The sequence below is a fragment of the Lates calcarifer genome, linkage group LG24 (genome assembly GCF_001640805.2).
Source record: "Lates calcarifer isolate ASB-BC8 linkage group LG24, TLL_Latcal_v3, whole genome shotgun sequence".
Classification (NCBI taxonomy): Eukaryota; Metazoa; Chordata; class Actinopteri; family Centropomidae; genus Lates; species Lates calcarifer.
This window is the reverse complement of record NC_066856.1, coordinates 9,458,581-9,483,435: the sequence shown is the minus strand read 5'-3', so window position 1 is coordinate 9,483,435 and position 24,855 is coordinate 9,458,581. Positions and strand designations below refer to the sequence as shown.

Genomic DNA, 24,855 nt, shown 5'->3' with positions numbered 1-24,855 from the left:
CTCAGCTCTTACTTATCCCTACCTGCGTCTCCTGTCACCAGCTGAAACTTGGCCTTTCAGACTATCACACCATCTTTCTGGCTGAGAGGGATCGATACGCCTCCAATCCCACTGATCAAAGCTTTAGCCAGTGATTAATTCAGTATTGAATTACATCTGTCTCTCTTTACTGCCCTTTCCTTTTCTTCCTGTGTTTTCATCTATTCAGAAAAACAGCAACTTTCTTCGCAAGGCACGTTCACCACTGAATTATTATTTGTCTCAGACAGCCTGACTTTGGAAACAAGTTTTTTCCTAAATACGTTAACTGAGACTGTGACATTTAACAACTTTCTTGGAAATGTATGAACCAAATTGATCTATTTTTTAAACCAAAAGGTCAAAACAGATTATATTTTATTAGAATGTTCATATATATAAGGACTATTATATCTGTTGTTTATAATGGACACACAATTTCAGATATTGAAATTGATAACTGATTTAATTCCTGACTCTTCAGGCTGCACATATGCTTGCTAGCCTAGAGATCATTATATTTCACTTTTTTAAAGAGGCTGCAAACTAATAAGAGATCTGTCTATTGCAACATCATTTAACTATTTAAAGCCCAAGAAACAAAAGATCAGACACTCCCTCTTCTCAAACCTTCTTTGCTTCCTTTCCTCCTCCTCCTTCCTTATTGCTACGTTTTTTACCTCTTTGTTCTGCACCTTCCGATTCTTCTTCCAGGTCAAGTGTCAGCAGATGTGCGTGGTCACAAAACAACTGATCAGACATCAGAGTGTGACAGTAATATGTGTGTGTCACCTGTGCAATGTTCTTTTCCACAACTGTACAGCTTGAGCCCATGGGGTTGTGAGATGCTGGTAAAAACACAAATGTTTTAAGTGGTAAAGCTGACATTAAGTTTATTCGCTCTGCTTCATTGTCAAATGGGGATTTTGAAATGTTTGTACCAAACCCTAATGATTTTATAATATCCCACAATTATGACTGCATAATTGTATTTTGTTACATTCCTTTCTTCATTATTATTTCATGTCATTACACCACATTAAGCCCTTGTTTTGGCCATAATGTGGTGTTTATAGATTTTATAAACATGCCTCCAATTTATACATTAATTCCTTTGTTTAAAATGGTTTCTCAATTAAATACTGATCATAATATTGTTTGGCTATTTCACTTATGATTATGATTTTTTTTCCTTCACATTCACATCAAGCCTTTCAGGATGTACCATGTAGATGTACTGACATTTGCTACTGTGTGTGTGTGTGTGTGTGTGTGTGTGTATTTGTTAAATGAAGCAGAAGTACTCTGCAGCCTCTCTCTGCAGCATCACTACAGAGGTGCTGAAGGTTTTGAATGCTACAGAGGAGCTGATCGGTGAGGCGGGAGGTGAGAGCTACACCCCGTCTGAGTCCATGTGCGCTTCTCCCATCTCCAGCAGCTCAGAGACCCGCAAGCTAGACCAGAGGCTGACCAAGATGGAGGAGAATGTAAGCTCGTCAGCAGCTACAGTCCAGTACCTTAACCTCACTATGGATTTTCACTTAATTGTAAAAGGATGTGGTGAATCAATCTTAATGGGGACTAAACATCGAGGTCATCTTCTCCATACAGGTGTACCTGGCTGCTGGTGCTGTGTACGGCCTTGAGGGGGCGCTGGGGGACCTGGAGCAGTGTGCCCGCCGTATTAGCAGCGGTACCACGGACACAGAGCTGGCCTTCCTGGAAGACCAGGTGGCCACTGCAGCTGCTCAAGTCCAGCAGTCTGAGCTACAGGTACTGAAGGAGATTTATTTTTCTAATACACTTGTTTCCTTTATATGCAACTGTTTGGTTCTTTAGTTGGCTTTGTACCCAAAAATAAGAGCACCCTGTTCTTCCTGCTCAATGTGGATTTTTATGAAACTCAGTTGTGAATGTCATTGGTAAAATTCTTGGATAACAGGACACCTTTTAACTCTATCACAAAATTAGAGAGTGGACCTCTGAAGGCCAACTGATGGCATAGTTGACTGTTAAAAGAACTTGTTGTGGTACATCTTACTAAATAAAGATGACTTGAAGTGTTGGATGAATCATTTTGTATTGGATTGTGTTTGCTAAATTAAGCCTCTTTTTCCTTTTCAGATATCAAACATTGAGGCGAGGATATCAGCTCTGAAAACAGCTGGGTTGAACGTGACTGTCTGTAATCGCTTCTCTAAGTACAAGCCAAAGGCTAAGGTATCCCACTGTCACATACAGCCATGCATACAGTTGTCTTTATACAACACAATATCTGCCAAGAGTCTTGATATCTGTCAGAACAAATATATTTGTCTAGTATTTATATCATGAAGACCTGATATGTTAAACAATTCAAGGAAAACAAGAGCATATATCAGCTCTAAATCAGGATGATTTGTTAATGTTTCATGTATTTGATGTGTGTAATACAAACTCTCTGATTACAGCCTCAAACTCTGGACTCATCACGCCATCAAAGGAGGAAGCTTCCAGCACCTCCACTGAAAGGTACAAGTTTATTTTTTTGCACAATTCAGAGAAAACCATGACAAGGTATGTATGTAGGTAACAAAGATAGATGTAAGCAGAAATAAAAGAACAAGGGAAAAGACATTTTTAGAAAGCTGTGCTAAAATCCACATATTTATTGAAATAAGTCTACATTTTTGAGCAAATTTATTTTATTTTATACATTTAGCAAATTGTGACATGAATGGAGACTGTATATATATCCATTAATTTCCTTAGCACTGTCTGTCTAGCATTGAGTATTGAATTTAAACTAGAATTAAAATCTAATAAAAGTTTAGCAAGCCCTCTGGTGTGTAGAATAACTGGAGTTATCAGCACAGAAGCTTCATTATTTTCATATCAACTGGTTTAAGAGGTGGATTCTGCTTAAAATCATACTTAAGGTGACCTGTGTAACTTATATAGAATTTGACAAACTAGGGTCAAGTTATCAAATAACAAAATCACTTCACATTTTCACATTTTTTCATCTTTATATTGATATTTGTTGAAAAGGGAACAAGCATCATCATCCAAGATGTTGGAAGTATTTTCTGATGTGATGTTCTACCCACCTATTACTAATATTTATCAGTCATCAGGTTAAGCATAAGTAAAGTGAGTCTACTAACCTGTGCTGACTTATACTGTATACTACATCAATCCATACTCTCCCAACCACAAACACTGCTTAACAGCCTCTCTCTATGTGTATGAGTGTGTGCATGTGAAGTAGAGACAGCAAGAGATGTAGAGTGAGGCAGAGACGAGGGGACACTTTTATTCACCTTTAGTTAACATAACACATTTGGCGCTTTTGTCCTAAAAGAAGAGATTGGCTGCTGAATGGATGTAAAAGTGAATACATCTGCCAGAAAGGGACTAAGTAACTGAAAAGCTCCATTAGATGTAAAGCAGCCAAATGGAAACACGCGCAGGAGGAGGAGGCTATGGCTGTTTTATCAACCAACAAGAAGTCTGTTCCTTTTCATCTCAGTGAATGGCCTTTTTTCTGGTGGGGCTTTCTTTATTTTCTTTTTGTCTTATTTTTTTCTTCACCAGCATCCACACAATAGGTCTGATTCAGGATGGCTTTTTCAGCAGCTTCATGGCTACAAAGACAGCTGGACAATGGGCCAAAATCAGAGACCAAGACATGTAATCATATCATTGATTCCAGCTTAGAGTGTCCTTTTCATCAGTCTGTCATACAGTATGTTCTAAATTTATGGTCAGGAAGACTGTCCTGACATTTTAGATATTAGTCAGCCATGTTCATCTGAATCATATGTTCTTGATAGCTTCTCTTTCACTGGATAACCCAAGCCTGCAGGAGATTTCTTTTTAAAATGCTGCTGTTTATTAATGCTAGGGTATTTTGCATTTCAGAAAAGTCGGAGCCAGAGCAGCAGGTGAAAGTGTTTCGGCCATAGTGACAGTCGGCAGCACAACGAGTCCCTCAGGGCCACATCAGAGCCCCAGGGGACAGGGGCCGTTCTCATCCAGTGCCTTGACCCAGCGTCCGCCTCCAGCTCCAAGCCAAGCAGGGACCAACACCTTCCCTGTGTGAGCCCACCAAACACTGAGCCCTAATCCAGGCACTGTACCACGTCAGTCAAACACCTCAAAGAAGACATGACTGGCTCTTACCGTTTTTCCACTTCATCCTCATGACTTGACAGTCGGTATCTCTGCCTTAAAATCTGCAAACACTCCTCATGACCCAATTCCAAAAGAATATCTGTACAAAGAAAAAAACTGTCATTTCCTTTTTCTATCTGTTTGCGAGAGTATTGTGATTTAATGTACAATGAAGATGTAGAAAAATCATGTGAAACTTTATGTGATTCATTGTCCCAAAAAGAGGCTGAGCCGTGTTTTATACAGCATCTTCTTTCTCACCAAATGAAATGTTATGAGGAATTATAGCATTCTATATGCCCCTTCATAGCTTTTTTGGATGATTGTCAGTTTTTCACACACACACACACACACACTCACAAAAACATATCGGATGGTAATCCTCATTTTGGGGATGATTGTAACAGCTTTGACATTTTAACAATTTTAAAAATAAATGTATTAAGTATCAGGGGCAAAGTGTTTTTGTCCTTTCCTGCCACTAAAATTACTAGATGGCAATAAATAAACACAAAGCACACTTGAGAAATATGTCACTCCTGGTGGACAGCCAATTAAAACAACAACTAGACAACAAAATTTTTTGAAATTTGATTATTCACTTTCTTGCAGGAGAGTTAAACGAGAGGATCCCTATTACCCTTATGTTTGTACGTAAAATATAAAGAAACTGCAGTATAGCTAGCTGCTACTTAGTTTAACTTAGCATAAAGATGAAAAAAGGGTAGAAACAGCTAGCTTGACTCTGTTCAGAAAGGAGAAAAAATGTTTACTACCACCTTGAAAACTGTTATACTTTGTCAGTTTAAGTCTTCAACAATTGGGGGCAGCAGAAGCAAGTTGTGAACAATACACTGACGTATCACATTTTAAGTCAAACTTGATGCTGATGATGTTTCTTTTTCTGGCATTAGCTTCTTATTTAATGTACAGACGAGAGTGGTATCTGTCTTCTCGTGAAACTCTCATCAAGTCAAGTGAATGTACATGCACACACACACACACACACACACACACACACACACACACACCCAAATACAATACTGGTAAGACCTGATCAATAGACACACACGTACACTGGAGCCTTAATGTGGAAGCTGTGGGCTTTTACAATGAAATTAGTTAAAATAAGGTTTGAATAAGTCTGAATGTCAAACCCATATTGAGCTCAGTATAAACCTCCATAGGTCTGACATTCAGGTCTGGTCTGAAAGTGTTCTCTTTTTCTTTCTTTCTTTCTTTTTTTAAGCCTTTCCTCAATGCAGTAGTCTTCAGCCCGGAGTCATTTTCCTCCTCTCTGTCATTTTCTTTGTTTACTTTAAAACGCTGTGGCCTTTTGTTTGAACAAAAAGGTATCTTCATGTTTTCCCTTTGCTGGGTCATGTCCAAACTTTCAGCATTCAAAAAATCTTGTTAAGATTTTTACATAATGAAGTCTGATGGGCTATATAACAAATGCCATGAAACCATGATTTTGTTACAAGCAATTTATTTTTGTACTGAACGTTTTTATGCAATACCACTGAAATAAGTACTATTGCAAATTAAAGGCTTTATTCTCTCCTCAAAGGAGCCCTCCTTAGTCAGTCCTATCATGTGTGATGACTCAAAAGTGCTTTCAGTGTATGTCTGCATTTACCATTTGATATTGTCCCAGTAATGACGATGGTAAATGCTACAAAAACACAGGTGACAACAGGCATTTTAGGAGCGGCTAGTACAGTTCATACTGTGTTTGTACTTCTTAATCATTAGATTTGAGAATACTGCCTTACATGTTTTTGGGTTCTTTTACTCTGACCACTTAACATTAGTTAGAATATCAGTTAGTCATTCACACAGTTGTCAAAGTTTTTGCTTTGGCTACAGCTTAAGAGCAGGGTTGGATTTCCTGCTGGAACTAAAAAGGCGTGATGATCTTCTGTATGAATGCTCTGCCCCTTCTATTAGTGACCTTTTCATCCCAGCCTTTCACATCTCTGGTTTTGCACATTGATCCTGTACTTCTGTCAATCTTGTTCTCCAGAGGTGTCGATGTATAAAAGCATGTTTCTGGTTTTATCAAAATTGATGTAAAAATTTCCCATGAGAAGCACAGCCACAAGGGTCCAATCATCGGTGTCCTGTATTTTTATAATGTAAAAAAATATGATCTCATCACAGAATTTGTTAATATATGTATATGTGTGAAAAGATGGATATGATATAGAATAATGTGTGTATTGCCCAATCATAGTTGACAAATCTTTCAGTGTTGTGTGCAAGAGACTGTGTATAACTGTCATGACTTATAAGGCTGGATTCACACAGGAAGTCTAATTTTCTACTGTAACTGTGTCCCAGATACGCAGAAGTAATGAGATTCACGTGGCTAAAAAACAATATTACTTTTTTCCTGTTTAAATCCAGTGTGAATGACTATGAGGAGGCTCACTGTGCACAGCTCCACAGGTGGGCCATTCACTTTTATGTGCAATCGTTTGTTGCAATCCATATGACATGTTCGGGAAAATATAAACGTGCAAAAAATACAGATTCTCTATGTGCCACAGTACTCTGAGAAAAAAAAAATGTATTATGAGATGAATAAAATTTGCAAATGTAAAGCATCCTGTGTTAAAAGAAAATGTTTGTTGTACATCTGGAAATACAGGAAGAGAATCAACAAAACATGTATAATCATAACATCCTTATTTATTAATCAATATAGAATACATGTTTATTTACAGATACATTTGGAGAGCAAGGATCCTATCAACCAAGGCCTTGGAACAGACACCAGAGAAATACAGTTAAGTGTTGGAGCAAAAGAGTAAATAACCTTAATCAAGTTAAAAAATCAAGATACTGTGGATGGAGGGAGGAGGACACGCTGTCATGGTAACCAATCCCTGTCTTCCCCATCCAGCACTTTCTCGAGGTTCTCCTTGTTTCTGAGACTGTTGAGGAGCAGCTCCAGCGTCCGGACCACAGGCTGCATCCCTCCACTGCTGCTGCTGCCGCCGCCCAGCGCCTCCACGCTGCTGTGCCTCTTCCCGAAGCGCCCGATGGGTCTCACCCCGCGTCCCACGTACCAGAACGGGTCTATCTCTGGACCTAGACCACACGCAAGTGCACCATCATCATCATGTATCAAAGCATGTGTTCATTATTTAACAGCTGTTTGGAGGCAGAATTCAGTCTGGAAAAATTTTGGTCCATACTCAAAATTATTTTATATCATTGGGTAAAAAAAAAAAAAAAAAAAAAAAAGAGGAAGAATTTTTACAATAAACTTATATTGTAACTGATATTCAAGATATTCTAATCCATTAAGCCACTTTTAGCATCTCATGTTTGACTTTTCAGGTTTTTATGTCCTTTTGGTCTTTATATGGATTCTTATCAGTGTATTTAACTGAGAGTAACAGAAATCCTGAAGCAACACTGACCACTAGAACATTATTGTCATAATTATTGTAATATTTGTTTGGAGTAATTTACACAACATATATTCTGCGTATTACAGTACAATTATAGAAAACAGTACAGTATCAAAACATTCACTCTTCAACATGTGTGCAATGTAAGGTAAATTATTCAAATTATGTGAGTATACTCACTCACATACTCAAACTATAATGTGTAGTTTTTCTCATATTGGCAATTTAATAATAACAGTAAATACATCAGTTGTGAATTGTGACAAGATACACAGATCAGATCAGATAATAAGCTACATAACTGGTTAAAGGTGTACCACATCACTTATTTACAGTTGAGCATTTCCTTTTAAAATCTAATAAAATGCAGTAAATGATCCCTTGAGATTAAGACCTGATGTATAACCCACTGATAACATATCTCAAATTTAGTTTTAATAGTAATATCTGACAATTATTCTCTATGTAAATGGTAGGAATATTGATGGAAAGCCATAAATAAGAGACAGTAGAAGAAGCTCACGGTAAACTCACCACAAACAGACCATCAACACGTATGAAAAGTGATCAAATATTATCTTTGCTTTGTCCTCTCCATATCTTCCTGCTCAATCTCCAGACTTTTCCTGACCGACTTTAAGAAAATTCATCTTAAAATAAGCACAAAATGACATATAATGCAACGTGAAGTCTTACTTCTGTTGTCGACATTGTGAACAATGTGAAAGTCGTGCTCCACCGTGGTGCTGTGCGCGCTGCTGAAGCTGGAGGAGAGGAGGAGGAGCAGCGCCAGAGCTGCGGGCAGCCAGCGGCTCGTCAGGACGCAGTGGCGGTCATCAGCCCGCTCTCCCAGGCAGCATGCTGTGGAAGTCGCTCAAGGCACTGAAAAGAGGACAGAGGGACGCCGGGTCAGTAACATATCACTCACTGTTAGAGGACACTTAAAACAGAAAAGACTAAAAAGCCGGAAAAAAACTGAAATACTGATACTGTTAAAGATCATCAATATTTTGAAATCAGGTAAGACAATTAAAAAGTCAGTTTAAACTCCATAAACAAAGTGTACCTCCAGATTGAGAGATTAAGAAAAAACAGTAGTATTAAGACATTTTGACCCCATTACTATGCACCAAAAGCCTATACAGGAATATTCTAATATAAACTGAAGTTACAAAGACTTTAAAAAGTCACTATGAAGACCAATATACACTCTTATTTGCCATTGTAAGTCTCTATATAAACATCATTGACTATTCTATCAGTCTATCAATATCATATAATTATTCACATTAATGATTTAGTCACACAGTTTTAATTGTTACAGTAGTTAAAACAAATCAATCTAGAGTATCTAGATATCAGAAAATAATTGAAATATAATGAAGGCATCATCATTATTTTGGATGTAATAGAAAGAAATTGTCAGGCTGTAAATATGAATATATAATGTAATCTCCAAACAGAAACCTCTTACCCTGAACTTTGGTGACAGGCTGAGGTCAGCTGGCGGAGGTCTGAAGTCGTTATCGTTGGGCAGGTGTGCTCCAGCTTATATATCCCTGCTGCCCCATGAGGTCGTTGAATGATGAATCTAGAACGTCAGTCACACACACAGTGATCCCAGACTAGAGGATGCATCACCCCCCCTACCCCTCCCCCTCGCCCGCCTCCCACTCTTTAAACCTCCACCCCACCCCACCCTCCTCCTTCGTCCCTTTGACAAAGGAGGTCTGGTTTTGGAGTTTTTCTTGATGTCTGTCACGTAGCAGAGCGGTCCATCAGAGAGTCCATGACATGCGGTCGACTTTAAATTAGTGAACATGGGGATACCCAGCTCAAGTAGGTCTGTCAGACAGTGACTGTGGTGGGTGGTTTTTTGATGAGTCTTTCATCAATCAGCTTGATTACAAAGGGACAAGGCAGGACCCAATCAGCTATTGCAAAAACCTCAGTGTATTCTCGACTGTCTTGTCACCAGAAACTGAGCTTTTGTAACTTTTTAAAATAATAATCAGCTCCAAATGCCAAAATTGTAAATGTAAACAGCTGATACAGATGATAAATTTAAGATATACAAATGTGTGTGATACCATACTGAAATACAGTGTTGAGACTTAGTGTTGAGGCTGGAATGATCAGTGACTCTATGTCAAACTGATTCAGGAAGGAGTACGTAGGCGTGTGAATTCATACAGCACTCTGTGCATGTGTACTGAGAGGTGACAGCAATGAATCACAAGTTTGAGGTTACGGTGAGAAGAACTTCACCAGTGTATTCAGGTGTAAAGATGCTTTCAGGTCTAAAACAATGACTGTAAAGGTCAAGATAAAATGTAACCAAGCAGCTTACCCTAAGATGTGCATAACATACAGCAAGGGCTTTGGGTATAAATTCAAATCTAAATTCCTTTCAGCTTCCTCTCAGCTTTTGCGTTTTACTGAAAGATTACATTACTTATTCAATGTAATATTAACAAAACCACATCAATACATTATGTAGGAGATGTAGAGCTGAACTAATTAGTAATATTTGCTGGTTCTAGCCTTTAAAACATGAATGTATGACAGTAAAATTGAACATGTTTGAGTTCTGGACCAGTAGTTGGATAAATCAAGCAGTCTGAAGATAGAATTTTGCACTCTGGGAAATTGTGATGAGTATTTATTTTTAACAATTTTCTGATATTTTATAGACCTAAGAAGTGTCACTTTTTAACCTAATAGTAACAATATACCTGTTGTGTATATGTGAACATTTGTATTGTACATGTTGAGGAACTTAAATTACAAAAGGCCCCTGACACACAGTTAGTGGCTAAGCTGTGAATCTCTTTCTGTGTACAATACCTTCATCTATACCAACTCAATATACTGTATTAGAAGGATATCATTTTCTTATGTAGCACATGATGCAAATGGGTGTATGTGTGTCCATGTGTGCATGTGCACATACAGAGTTTCACCCTGGAGCAGCACTTTGCTTCTCCTCCACAGATTAGGGTAACCGTTGTCCATTTGTCATAGCACGAGATCAGATTGTATGATGCAGAATACGGCTGCAGTAATGAGAAGATAACAACCTGAGGACGTGTAATCACGCCACAACATGGAAACATCCGTAAATAATAACGCAGATTTGATTCATGAGTTTGTGATTTGTGGTTTTCTAGAAGCCCTGGCTTATAGAAGTGTAAGGTTTGGTGGTGTGCTGAAAACACGTTCAGGGACAATTTGTATGGCCCCATGTGGCTGGTGTTGCCCATGAATGCATTTTAGAAACAAATAAATTAAAAAAGAACACAGAACAATATGCTCAGGTACTGACCTATGATATAATTTGCTCTCTCTGCCTCTGATGTTACAAAGTGTTAAAAAAAAAAACCACTTCTGGTTGAATGCATCATAATGCAGCCTCGCTTCATGGTCTCATCAGAACCTGACTGACTGGCTTCATCGTGTCTGTGTCATCTGTGTTTCTGTGAATGAACAGAGGATTTCCAGTCAAGTCACAGCATGTGGCACCAGCCAGACTTCCTGCTCCATCACACACCGTGTGTAAAATCTCTGAGGCATCATGACGCTACAAGCAAGAGAAGTGTTTTAATTCAGAATAACTGATTTATGGTGTTTCATTCTTAAAATTTATAATAACGAGATGTATAACGTTTAAAGGGGAGATTTCCTTGATACTGTGGGACACGAGATCCCAGAGGAATGTGGTATTGATTGAGAAAACCCAGCTTGCAGAAAGATTAACAGCTTGACCCAGCTAAGCCTTGTGGTCTAAATCACTCCCCTTTTGTGCTACAGTATATTTTGTTAATTGCCTCATAATTCGTGACCTACACAGTGTGTGGGTTGGGACATTCATTGACCATGTTTGGTTTAACCTCTCTCCTAAAAAAGCTTCATTTGGGAAGTCAACTTCAGTCTCTTTCACTGAAGGCATTTCCTGTTGAGCTTTCATTCATGTCAAAAAGGCATCTGGACTGCAATATCACTAGTTCCTCAAACATGAATGCTTCACTGTACCAACCCACATGTCTGTAGGGTAGAAAAGTCCTTAGTTTTCTGAGGATTTAAAGATCTGAATAGCATACTTTTACACTAAGGACAATAAATGTGTAAACACTTATTCAACCTTCAACTAGGAAATACAGTGTAATGTCATGATGCAGTTTCAGTGGAAGGGAGCCTATAAGATTGAGCATGAATTGTTACAGTGGCCCAGTGGCCTAATGGATAAGGCATCAGCCTCCGGAGCTGGGGATTGTGGGTTCAAGTCCCACCTGGGTCACGTGAGTATCACCTGGATGGTTCCTCCTAGCTTATGTTATCTGTATACCTTTGAAAAGGGAAGTCCTATGTTAAAATGGAAGAAAACTACATTGTAATTCAAATGCAGATCACAAGTTAATTCACCATACAATAGGAAAACGCAAGTGTAAATAAGAACAGCTGAATTTCATTTAGCTGACTCAGTTTTAAGGTGCTGCTATGTGCATGCTGGGAACACCTGAATCATACAGAACCACCCTTGATGTTACTGGTAACTCCTACATAATGTGAATGATAAACATAAATACACCACAGATTTCAGTCAGAGACTTTGTGACAATCCAAACAAATTGAATAAATAGTGTGTGAGACCATGCAACCCAACAATATGAGGTGGGTTCTCAGACTGCACACAAGTCTTGTTCATCTTATTTTACACCTAATGTGTACTGTATTACTTGTATGAAGTAGGACACATGTAGTTTTTGTAATGGTAACTTATAAGCATACAATCTTTAAAAAGAATAACTACAAATGTGTTTTTGGGACTGATAAACATTTGTGCTAGGCTTATATATATATATATTTTTAATGTTTAATAAATATGAAAGTTGCATCATAAAAAATAAGCCAGAAGATGTCAAAACAGATGAGAACAGGGTTTTTAAGATGAAGGCTTTCTGTAAGTAAAAGTAGCAATACTACAATGTAAAACTACTTTGTTATGAGTAATCTTGTCCTAAAAAAAATATGATTTGTCAACTCATTTAGGGTGTACAAATATACACACATATTTCAGATAACAGATTTCAGCTGGAGTATTATGAAGAGAGGGAAGGACGTGTATTTTTTATATGGGATGCCTTGCTGCCCCTTTGTGGTCAAATATGTGCACATACACTTACTGTATGTAAACCACAAACTTAAACCACTAGTCTCAGGAACAACATATATGCCTCAGACTGAACTTTCTTCATTTCTTAAATATTAAATGTGAAGTTAGCTAACATGGGAGCTAATCAAGCTAATCTGTCACGCTGCTACAAAAAAAAGTTCATAAATATTACAACAGCATACGTCACATTACTGACGACGCATGCGCAATACGAAGTGAAAGCATACGCACCAACAACACACAGCTATCAAACTACTACAACAACCTTGACATTAGGAAGCTATGGGACACCTCGAAGGATATTCTCAATGCTTGGAGGGCAGAAGGAAACACTAAATCTGCCTAAAACGGAGCTTTAACGAAAACGGAAGAAGAGAGAAGTGAAACCTCTAGCTTGGGCTGTAGTTTTTTGAAGTCGCTCCAAACAGTTGTCAGACTCTACGCAGTTGCTTCCTGTTGTCAGTGAGGCTAATAAACATCTAACAGCGAGATACAATGTGAGAAGTATCGTGAAAGGATACGCAAATCAAGGGCAGGAAACAACGTGGGACAAGACGTAAACAACCCAGCGGACCCCCGTGTGTTTGTGGTTGTTTTCTACATGAGTCTGTTGACAGGATGTCGCTGAGTTCAGGCGGTTGGACTCACGCGCCTGGCTACACACCGGACCAGCCCGCCGCCCTCCCCAGTCACTATGGGGCCTCGCAGCCACAACCTGGCTGTCAAACCGTCCTCATTTCGGTTCGGGTGTCGGTGTGCCATTCTGGTATTCGGCCGCTGTGTCTTCCGGGAGCAGGTGACGAGTCACTCCGCCTGCAGCTCAGCATGGACCCGGGGAAATCCGGGGAATTCCGCCTGTCGCTCCAGGACAGCAGCGGGACTGGCCGGAGTGTGGTGAGTTCACAGCAGCAGTGTTGGGCTTGTTGTGATGTGTCTTTAACGCCCTGTTTCATGAAGGATTCATGACTGCATAATAACTGGCAGAATTTGATGAGTGAAAATATGGTGGAGTAAAGCCAAACTTGAGTTTATATATAGCAGTGCCCCCTAACCTTTCTGGCTTATTAGCAGGGCTGGATTCACCCTCTAGAAGGCTCGGGGGGTATAAAGGAGTTATGGGCGCCTACTTACCCCTCACTCTTCATGTGCCTTTTGTATGCTCCCTTTTTAGACGCATCCATTTTGGCAGATGTATAGTGAAAAAATGTAGACATTAAAATTCAGTACAGGCCCCCTTTAGAGTGTTTGATTTCTCAACATGTTGAATATGAATATTTGTACAGGCCTGAAGAGGTAAAGCTGTTGAGTATTTCACAACAATAACAAGACAAAGAAAATACAATAGTGCAGCTTCTGACCCCTTGGCCTCCCAACCCTTGAGTTGGAAATCACTGGCTGAGAGAACAAAGGTTCAAGTTACTTTCTTTACAACATCCTTCTGAGGATGCTGATATAAAAAGGTTATCATGTCTGAAATCATCAACTGGTCCTTGAATACTGGTCACTTCTTGGAGAAGTTGCATACAGAGGCCTTATTCATCTCAGTAATTGCATTTTTGTTGTGATTACTCAGCACAGTACAGTAGACTAAACTAAAACTGATGTAATCCAATACAAAAGGTCTGCAATAAATCTTACTTTCAGAGTTTATAATGTTTAGGTATTTTGTTGCAGCTGTTTTAGATTCAACTTAATTGTTTTTCATTTTCCATTAATTGCATTTTTATAAATGTAAATATAATTAATTAATTAACATATTAATTCTGTTGTTTGAGATTGTCTTAATTACATACTTAAACACTTTGTATCTGCATTCATGTTTGTTACAGTATAATGTAATATTAAAATCATTTTTACCAAACCATGTGCACACACATAGTGACGCATGTATTTGTCATTTTGGCATAATGTAACCTATGATTCATATACCTTCCCCATTTCGCCCCACCCCATCTCCTCTCATTCTCACTCTCTTTTCCTCTTCCTCCAGACCATTGCTGAGTTTGATCTGAGGACTGTAAACTATGAAGTGAAGTCGCCAAAGTGCCACGAGCTAAGTTTGGCTGCACCTCCACATGACCGCATCAGCTTTAACTTCCGCTGTGAGCAGGAGGCCCATGAATGGGCTACCGTCATGATGTCATCATTAAGAGAAGCACATAGAGGTCAGCGACCTATCTTACAAAGTACTCACATTACTGTTAAAAATGTTAGATAGCAGCCGGAGAAGAAAGGCGGGGAAGAGCTCAAATATTCTCTTGCAACGCGGCCAAATTTTCAAACCCACTTTAAAATATTGTAAGACACTTTTGTTGTGTATTCTCAAGTGGTGGAATTGATTTACCCTGTAGTGAACTTAGCTTGTGCGCAATGAGTGTGACAGATAGTTATTCATTTATTTGAACAGAAGAGCTTTTCACTGACACGGTCCATGCTTGGCAACATCACTAGCATCAACTTCAACCACTGTAACCAATCTTCATATTTTGGCTTTAGAGGAAATTTCAACAAACTGGTCTGAGCTTGCTTACATAATATGCCTTTTTGTCTCTTTCCTGTGTATGTGGAAGAAAGAAAAGAGAGATGGCAGAAAGTGAAAAACTTAAATACATGTAAAAAAAAAAAAAAAAAAAAAGGCAGGAAACCATCTTTTAAAGATGCTGTGGACCAACATCACAATTATATTTATACTGAATTGTGCAGTTCACAGCTATAGATGTCTGTAAAAGTCAGCAGCTGTAGCTGTAACACAAACCCCAGGCCCTTATTTTTCAACTATCTTAATATAGCTGAAAGTGCTGCTGTAGGAACCTCCCCCTGGGAATCTCCCTTTGTAGGTGAACTGAGCTTAACCAGCTGAGAGAGAACTTGAGAACAGACGTAGGACATGCATAAAGGACATACAGTATTTCCTCTCTAGTCTGGGAGGATCACAACATGTTAGACAATAACACAGACTTATACTAGAACCATTGGGAGTCACGGTGAGATAGACAAATTAGCCCTGTGGCACCAGACACAGAAGCCTTTATTTCAACTGATCTCTTTAAGTCTTTGTAAATGAAGACAGAGAAGGAGTTTTTCTTGCTGTAGTTGTGGTCTAACTTAACCCTTTAAACTGTGTATGAGATGTATTAGATGAGCACCCAGTGTCTCATTCAGATGGCTATAGACACAGCACAGACACCCCACACCCCACAGTACTGCATTTTCTACTAAAATATGACCCTACTGTGACAAGATGCAACAAAAAATGAATCCATAAATAAAATTACATTTAAGTCTATAGCTACAGACAGAACAGTACAAATGGTCTTTTGTTGAATGTGGAAAAGCTGAATGTTTCTTTTTGGCCTCTTTCTTGTGTTTTCTATTTAAATGATTTTGTCTGGTTTTCAACATTTGTCATCGGCAGCTGCCCCTCAGGACAATGGTCCACAGTGCCCCCTGGATGGTCTCCATCTTCAGAACACATTAGCTTTGCAACAAACAGGTGTGTACACTGACCATCATCCTTTTAATCTAAATTATTATCAGATCTTTTTATAGATATGATGTAACTAATTCACTAATTCATTCTCTCATTGTTAGCTCTGTAGTAGAAACATCCTCTGCACAGGCGTGTCTGTATTACCGTAATTTCCGGACTATTGAGCGCACCTGACTATAAGCCGCACCCACTAAATTTAAAAAGAAAAAAAAAAGTACATATACAGGCCGCACTTGTCTACAAGCCGCAGGTGTATAAATGTTTTTGCATCCATGAAGCTCGTTAGCCTGTAAAAATCTATAATTTAGCTGCATCATTGTTTAAACTGCAAGTTTCAAAGTGTGTGAAAAAAGTAGCGGCTTATAGTCTGGAAATTACGATATATGTTCACCTGTGTGGGCTTGTCTGTGTTTCCTTGTACATGTATGTATATGTATATGTATCCAACTGCAGAGGACACCTGCATAGAGCTGACCCGGGCCATAGAAGCAGGTGACATGCAGTCTGCTTCCGTCATAGCTGCCACGCTCGCTCGACAACATGCTGCACTCAAGATTCAACCCTTTGTCAAGGACTATGAAGACACTGAAATCAAGTAGGAACATGATTATTAATAATGATTTTAACACAACTGACAGTTTTACATTATTATAAGGTGTAATATAGATCTTAGCTAATGGCTTGTATTTCATATTATTTAACAGTTTGACTGTTGTAGTTGAAGATTCTTCCTCATCCTGTTGTGTCACTGTGAAAGTTTACCCTCATATGACCACCGCAGCACTGAAACAGCAGGTTAGTGAAGAATGTTCCTCCTCCTAATTTTTCTGTCACAATATCACTGTTATTCTGAACTAACTGTGGAGTTGTTCCTCTCTTTCACCGTCATTTTCTCCTGTTTGCTCCCTTTCATTTTCTACCACCTCAGATGTTTCTCGAGTATGGCTTTCACCCACGGGTGCAGCGCTGGGTGATTGGCCAGTGCTTGTGCACCAACCAGCGCTCTCTCGGCTCATACGGCGTCCGTCAGGATGGTGACACGGCCTTCTTGTACCTCCTGTCAGCCCGTCATGCTCGCTTGACGCTCCAAGTTCTCCAGCAGGACCAGGAGAGTGCCCTTCTCCTCAGTCCTCCATCACTGTCACTCCCCACCCCTCCCCTGCCTTCTACCTCTGCAAATGGCCCCTCATCTCAGGACCGGAGGCCATACACCACCCTGCCCCCAAAACTGCATACCGGCAGCAGCACTGGTGAGTGAGGGCGTTAGTATGTGGGTTTGATAGATGCACCTATTGCACAATAAATTGTAAAACCAGTGTTATTTGTTTCTTGTCACTGTTAATGCCCATGAAAAATCTTAATCCACTGGTTTATTTATTCAAGTTTACTATGGTTTTAAGGAGCCACTGAAAACAGCTTGCTGACGCATACCGTACAGCTGAGTTGATGGGATTCAGTTTCATTTTATACATTATTCAGATGTCACAACTGAAAACATTTTTAATGAATCAGAAAGAAGTAGTAGTAGCAGAAGTTATAATATAGATCTGTACATAAAGTATGATATTTGAGACTTAGGCTTTAATCATTGGAGATCTGTGTGACCTGTTTGGAGCCACTGTACAACACAAAGAACAAGCAGTGCTTTATAGTGTACCACGAAAGAGAAATCAAATACTGCAACAACACCCAAAACCATCATATCGGCACAGCAACCTGAACTTTGTACTGAAGAATACAATGTGGTCAAATCTATTGTTACAATATGCATCACGCCACACCACAGTCCTTTTAGTTGTAACAACAGTAGTTTAATTCTACCAAAACTGAATGTAAAAAAATAATTGTTCCATTCAGACGTTGCCTCTTGCTGTATCTGTACCTTATGTTATTACTGCCCATGTAGTGGAAATATACCTGTAATATAAGTGTGCAGTAATGGAAAATGTAAGAATAGACACATTTAAATGCACATAGCCATTTAAGAAACCTGTTAAAAACTGTAGTATAAATGTAATACCCTAATGTTATTTAACATAATATATTACATGAGACAACAGAGCGCTATCTCTGTCTTATTTCTACTTGATTAAAAAAAAACAACTAAAGAATGACAGTAACAGGAAGTGGTAACCTCTGACAAAGAATAGTTTTAATATTGGAGGGTTTGCACTTGCATATATTACATGTATCAAATGTTATATAACACAGCGATAGAAAAACATTCACACACTAGCTACTACTTAATGGGCACTCACATTCACCCACACGTTTCAGGTTGCTATTTATGGACTTTTTTCCCCCGCTTGTAAATTTTAGGTGGGTCAGAGAGAGGAAACGTCAGTGAGATCAGAGATCTTATCAACCTAGAGATGCCTCAACTCAATGAAGCATTGAGCCCCAGCACATCTTCCACCCAGGTAATACATAGCCAGCAGTTATGGCAGTATTGTAATATGCTGCGGTATAGTGTTTCTTCATTCACAAAGTATTTGAAACTGTTAGTGCTTTGACAAAATATGTCCTTTGATAAGCCAGACCTTGCATGTAACGCTGTTTCTCACATGTTAATACATAAGAACACATGTACTGAAAGATAAATAGCAAAGCTCAACAAGGCAAGTGAAAGCAACAGATGAAAGCACTAATCTGTGTTTCAGGGTTGGTCATGCCCCTCTTGCACTTACATTAACAAACCAACCCGGCCTGGCTGTGAGATCTGCAGTACAAACCGGCCTGAGAGCTACGTCATCCCAGGGGGATACAGACCCGATGCGCTGGAACTCAGGCGCATCCAGCAGGAGAAGGAGGCTATCAGACAGTACCAGCAGGTAGGAAATGCATACACAATGGAGCGTATCATGCACCCACAGTCTTACACATAGAATTATACATCTGCATGCATGCATGCATGCAACAACAGTTTGTGTCACCCTTATATAGTAGGATAAAACTTTATTTTTGGCATATGCCTCAAGGAATAGAGTTTGGCATGCCATTCACAGAGCAGGGTGACATTAAACAGACCTGGTTCAAACAATGTTTTTAAAAAGAAAGAAAAGAAAGGTGTTAGGCAAAACAGGGTTCAAAATTGGACAAAATACTGACAAAAATAATAATGAGAGGGGAGTATGAAATCAATTCAAAGCTGACATTTGAATTCAAACTTGCAGGCTCTCTCAGGTTGACTCTCTTCTCTTCTGTCTCTGTTTTTTTGAAGGAGAAAGGGAGAAGAGAGCTGCTGAGGAGTGCTGGGGCTCAAAACAACTCACTCCTGTATAACCTGGACCAGGACTACTGAACACACAGACACACAGGCATACACACACACACACACAGTGTTTATTTATGTTTTTCACAGACAGTTTGAAGAGTGCAGCACTAATTTGCTGCACTCTTCAAACACTCACTTCTAGATCACATAAGAAATCATCATGTTCAAGCCCATGTCTCTGTGCATGTCTCCATATATGCTTGAATTGAAAGCATATGGTACTATTATTTCTGTTCTGAAGTTGAATGTAGGTTAACCATATTTGAGATGCATTGATACTACCTCCGACTATGTAAGCCTTACTTCCACCAAGTATTGGCTAAATAAGCAATACAAGTGATGGTATAGATGCATCCCTGTCTCCTGTGTTTTGCATGTTCATGATAACCTACAGTAAAGAAACTGTATGAGAACAGATGATTTCACATTATATGAAAATGTGCAAACACTGATATGGCAAAAAAGAAGATCAAATCTTCTTAGGCTACTATTTACATTTATTAAATGATAAATATGTTTTTTGTCATATAAACATATAATAATGATAATGTTTGGCCCTGGTGATGATTATCAATCAGGCTCTGATTATTGGACTACAAATGACTTTTTTCATTGTACTGATGATCCAGCTGGATAATCATGATCACTGTTGACTTTTCACATAGAGTGGCTTTTTACTGAACTCATAATGGGCAGAGGTTGCCACTAAATTGAATGTAATACCCAAGTTGTTAATTTTGCACTGTCACTGTTTAATTGTATATACTGAGTGATACACATAATAAAATGTTTGTACACAATTTGTGTCTGCATGTGTAAGCATGCCTGTACATGTGTGTGTCTGTGAAAAGTTTCTAAGTTTAACCTGCAGTATTTTTCATGCATTATTGCACCCCTGTTACAAAAACTGAAAAGAAGATGTTTTTGGAATATACCTTTAACCCCACCCCCAACCCACCCCAACAACACCACTCCTTGTCTCAGGCAAGGGAGGAAGAGCGCAGGGAGAATTATGCTCAGCTGGTGATGACGGATGGCCATGATCTGGTGCCTAACCCAGAGCCTGTGGACTGTAGGATCTGCTATGTGGACCTGCAACCTGGAGAGGGGGTCTTGCTGAGGGAGTGTCTTCACTGCTTCTGCAGGTAAGAATCAGGAGGCAGGGAGGAGGAAAGAGTTAAGATACTAATCTCATTAGTGAGATTAGTGGTGTATTGGAATCAAGTCAGGGGACGTATTTGGTAGTCACAGTCATACAAGTTAACTTCATGCAATGTCCTTTGTGCTGTCTGATCAGTCACCGACAATTTCCACTGATAACCCTTGTGCCAAGTCAGCAGAGGTCTGTTTTTCAATGCAAGGTTGCATAAATATAAAAAAAATTGTGTATTGCTACACTGTTGTATCTGTGTGTCAGCTTGTGCTCAGTAGCCTACTGATGTTCTTGGTCCCTCTCCAATCTGTATGAAGTTTCTCTTATTCAGGCAGTTACTTCTGGAGTCATGTTGCAATAGACACACAGATTAGGAGTAAGTTTTTCTTATACTGATTAAATATCCTGGATGTTTCTCCATGATTCAAACCTGTCTGTGTGTGTGTGTGTGTGTGTGTGTGTGTGCGTCCCCAGAGAGTGTTTACGCTCAGTCATCATGCTGAGTGAAGAGCCTGAGGTGTCCTGTCCCTACAGAGATGACACATACTCCTGTGCCTGCTCCCTGCAGGAGAGGGAGATCAGAGCTGTGAGTTACACCGACAAATGTATTTGTCTACCTGGCATATTAGCAGTTAGTATTAGCATCTAGAAGCATCAGAATATTAAAATCTACACATGTTTTAATTTAGCAAGGAAAGCTCCTTTCAGCACTGTCAGTTCCAGCCAAGAAGTCAGAGCTACTGCTCTGCTACTTGTATTCATCCCAGTGTTTGGCTTCTCTCCCTGTGCGCAGCCTTTAGCTGCTCCAGCTGTGGAGAAGCAACAGTTAGGCATCTCGGATACAGCTGCTAAATGTTAACCAATAAACTGTGATGCAACCAAGACTGATGAAGACAGGCAGTGGTTTTAATTTATCTTCTGTATGAGGCATTAAGTGGGTTGTGGGAAAAAGGGTTTGAAATGACAGCCAGTTACTACACAAAGACTGTGTAAAAGGTCTGTAAATAATGTTTCATTGCTGTTGTGTTCACTTTATTTTGTTGTATTTGTAAATCAGATTATACCTGTTACTTTGTTGTTACTATGTTTTCTTTCACTGCTGTACAGTTGGTGCCAGCAGAGGAGTATGAGCGCTGGCTTCAGAGAGGTCTGTCAGTGGCAGAGTCCCGCTGTGAGGGCAGCTATCACTGTGCTACTCCGGACTGTCGCGGCTGGTGCGTGTACGAGGACACAGTCAATGTCTTCCACTGCCCCGTCTGTGGGAAACACAACTGCCTGATTTGCAAGGTATTTGCAAATAATACAGCATTTGATTATTTACTTCCATAGTTTCTGGGAATTGTCTTGGTGTGCTCAGGGTTAATACATGACATATAAACATATGCTTAATCATAGTATAACAGGGTAAAGCTTGACTCATGGACTAATCAATCAGTCAGAGATCATTAATAATAAGTCCTTTGAAAGAAGCAAGTGAAACTACTCAGCTGAAAGTCACATTTTACTAATTGGTCTAGTCACCTCAGGCTAACTGCTGTTTACAGACAGAAATGTGTCTATATTTACTCATTAGAAGACTTTGAAGTTAAATACACACATCTTATTTTTGTTCTTCTATGTTTCTTCAGTCTATCCATGAGGGAATGAACTGTAAGCAATACCAGGATGATCTTGCAGCCCGTGCTATAAATGACTCTGCTGCAAGAAGGACAACACATCTACTCAAGGTGAGCTGTGACAGGTTCTTGTTAATGTGTTTATGGCCGTAAAAGAAATAGAAAGATCTCTTTCTAAGCAATCTCTGTTTTTGGAAGTGCTTCCACAGGTACAGTATTAATACAGTTTATCTGTGGTACAGAGTATAGTATAGAGATATTTATTATCCAGTGACAGATTGGGCTTTGTGTTCCTTGTGCATACAGATCAAACCGAAACTACCACACCCTCTCATCTCATATTCTTTTTATACCCTCTCATTCTTCCTCTTTAACCTTTGTTCTCCATCATACACCCACTTTCTGTCTCACAAACAGACTCTCGTGCAGTCAGGAGAGGCAATGCACTGTCCCCAGTGTGGCATCATTGTACAGAAGAGGGATGGATGTGATTGGCTGCGCTGCACTGTCTGTCACACTGAGATCTGCTGGGTAACCAGAGGGCCCCGCTGGGGGCCTAGGGTAAGAGATCTTTCTTTTGCATAATTGTTTGTTTTGTTTTGTTTTTTTCAAATTTAAGCATGGCTCCTACACCCTCTGGATCTGTGAACAGTGATTTAGGAGCCAATATTTTTGTTGATGGTCTACCTCTGTTGAATGGTGGTATCATACACTTTCTCCTCTCACTCTTGTTTCCCCAAGAATGTGATTATCATCTTTCCAGTTTTTATTCTCTGTCTATCTAAGGGTCCTGGAGACACCAGTGGAGGATGTCGCTGCAACGTCAACAATCAGAAATGCCATCCTAAATGTCAGAACTGCCACTGAGAAACTCAAGAGTACTCAGACTGAAGAAGGGAACGAGAGACTGAAGTTAAAACAAACTATACTCTGAAATAGGGAAAAGAGGACTGAGTCGTATAAAAAGCTACAACTGACTGTGCAGGATTGTTACATACAGTGCATCCCGCTTGTTATAACTGGATACATTCTCAGCAAATTTCTAACCATCACTGACTGCCAAAATAATCTGAAGAATGACAGGAGTAATATGTTGACATTTATTTCTGCCTCTCGCAAACAAGGAAACACAAGCTGTGTCAGTTTAACAATTCAGTGTTAAGCACAAATGAAATTATCACATCTGACTGAAAGTATGGTTAGAAGTATGCAGTCTTGGGTTTTTGTGTGTGGTGCCTTTAAAATTATTGCACTGCAAATGTAGCAATACAGGTTGTTGTTGTTTTCTGTTTTTGGTAGTTACATACCAGAGTTAAACTGAAGTGACCTTATTCTTGTGCACAAAGCTGTAGCAGAGTGTTTATGATGACATTTTCTGGGAAAAGTGACAGAATCCCTGTTGTGTCCTTGATATGCAATTTTCTGCATTGAGATAGATTAGACAACTATATATATAGTGTTATATATAGTTGGTAAATGTTTTGTGTCTTTGTGATAATGTGATTGCATGTGTGCCTTGTCACCAAAGAAGTTTGAAATGAGTATATGTCTTATTGTCAGTCTTTTGTTGTTAACCACCTGACTTAGAGTGCAAGAAGACTGCGTTCTGTTTGTCACTCACATGCTTCCGTATTTGACACAAAGTGCAGGTGTGGAGAGGTCACAGAGACCGTATCTGCTGACCAGCTTAGTATTGTGTGGTGACATCATCAGTACCCGGGAAAGTGTATTGATGAATAGTCAAATATTCATTGCAGTACTTGAATATTTTCTGTAAGAGAAGGCACATGTAAACACGTTTTGTCAATAAGCTCATATTCCTGTTACCAAACTCAAATAATATAATAGGGTGCATATAGTGATATTAGCTGGCATACTTAACTGCTTTTTAATGGAATGTGAAAACTTTGTATCCATATTGATATTTAGAATATTTTCTAATTCACGTAAGAATTTGTTATTCTGAGACTATAATGAATTTTCACAACTTCATCACCTTAACCAGGATAAGAGCATGTATCCTCATAAACAGCACTCTGTGTTCAAGCTGAACTCCTATCACAGTATGTCCTCAACTACACTACTGCCCCACACTGAGAAGCCATGAATAACTCTTCACTGTTACTTGTGTTCAAATGACAGCACTGTGTTGCTGATGTTCCGCTGTGCCTTAATGATCAATAAATATAATAAATAACTTTTAAGCTAACAAATTCTTTGTGCATGTTTTATTTTAGCAGTATCAGTTTAGTGAATGTAAGACCTTCCTTTCTTTGACAAAACAAGGAGAACATTACCTCAGTTAAGACATCAAAATTATAAATACTGGCCTCAGCATGCAAATAAATTGTGAAATAATTTGTTTCAAAAAAAAAAGGTGGTGACAGGTGACACTGTCATGAAAAAAAAACTCAGAATAAAAACTCAGATAAAAGATAAATAAAAACAAACAAACAAAAATAGTTTTGACAACATTTGAAAGAAACAGTTTTCGCCACATGCTGTTTGGTTCTTAGCTACTTCCTTAAGAGCACATTTACCTCGTCCATACAGA

The 24,855-nt window shown here is 39.1% G+C and overlaps 3 protein-coding genes and 1 non-coding gene across 7 annotated transcripts in view; 3 read left to right on the top strand and 1 right to left on the bottom strand.

The window, feature by feature from the left end:
• The window catches only part of myripb (myosin VIIA and Rab interacting protein b), a 128,337-nt gene extending 121,555 nt beyond the window's left edge, over nucleotides 1-6,782 (top strand). For 3 of the 4 annotated variants that reach the window (XM_051066591.1, XM_018693120.2, XM_018693117.2), the window contains 5 exons: nucleotides 1,314-1,505; nucleotides 1,630-1,791; nucleotides 2,143-2,238; nucleotides 2,469-2,529; nucleotides 3,922-6,782. In XM_051066591.1, coding sequence (XP_050922548.1) covers nucleotides 1,314-1,505; nucleotides 1,630-1,791; nucleotides 2,143-2,238; nucleotides 2,469-2,529; nucleotides 3,922-3,965 — 555 coding nt within the window. In that variant the 3' untranslated portion in view covers nucleotides 3,966-6,782. The remainder of the gene's footprint in view (nucleotides 1-1,313; nucleotides 1,506-1,629; nucleotides 1,792-2,142; nucleotides 2,239-2,468; nucleotides 2,530-3,921) is intronic. The other variant, XM_018693119.2, reaches the window with a different exon arrangement.
• A 65-nt stretch (nucleotides 6,783-6,847) lies between these two features.
• Nucleotides 6,848-8,472, bottom strand: prlh2 (prolactin releasing hormone 2). Its single transcript, XM_018693106.2, is given in 3 exon segments — nucleotides 6,848-7,269; nucleotides 8,292-8,436; nucleotides 8,438-8,472. Coding segments are annotated over 3 exon segments (384 nt in total). The 5' UTR covers nucleotides 8,456-8,472; the 3' UTR covers nucleotides 6,848-7,048.
• Nucleotides 8,473-11,819: 3,347 nt separating this feature from the next.
• On the top strand, nucleotides 11,820-11,892 carry trnar-ccg (transfer RNA arginine (anticodon CCG)). The gene has a single exon. It is a non-coding gene; the product is annotated as a tRNA-Arg (tRNA).
• Nucleotides 11,893-12,958: 1,066 nt separating this feature from the next.
• shrprbck1r (sharpin and rbck1 related) lies at nucleotides 12,959-24,514 on the top strand. Its single transcript, XM_018693123.2, has 14 exons — nucleotides 12,959-13,662; nucleotides 14,759-14,933; nucleotides 16,184-16,261; nucleotides 16,712-16,853; nucleotides 16,963-17,053; nucleotides 17,187-17,508; nucleotides 18,578-18,678; nucleotides 18,919-19,089; nucleotides 20,517-20,677; nucleotides 21,160-21,271; nucleotides 21,793-21,972; nucleotides 22,314-22,412; nucleotides 22,719-22,862; nucleotides 23,088-24,514. The coding sequence occupies exons 1-14, from the start codon at nucleotides 13,387-13,389 to the stop codon at nucleotides 23,166-23,168; spliced, it is 2,133 nt and encodes a 710-aa protein (XP_018548639.1). The 5' UTR covers nucleotides 12,959-13,386; the 3' UTR covers nucleotides 23,169-24,514.
• The last annotated feature ends 341 nt before the right edge of the window (nucleotides 24,515-24,855 follow it).

Coding starts and splice junctions, on each gene's coding strand:
- shrprbck1r (XM_018693123.2), top strand. CDS start 13,387: ATGTCGCTGAGTTCAGGCGGTTGGACTCACGCGCCTGGCTACACACCG. Junction 16,854..16,962: donor TATGAAGACACTGAAATCAA/GTAGGAACATGA, acceptor ATTATTTAACAG/TTTGACTGTTGTAGTTGAAG. Junction 17,054..17,186: donor CCGCAGCACTGAAACAGCAG/GTTAGTGAAGAA, acceptor CTACCACCTCAG/ATGTTTCTCGAGTATGGCTT.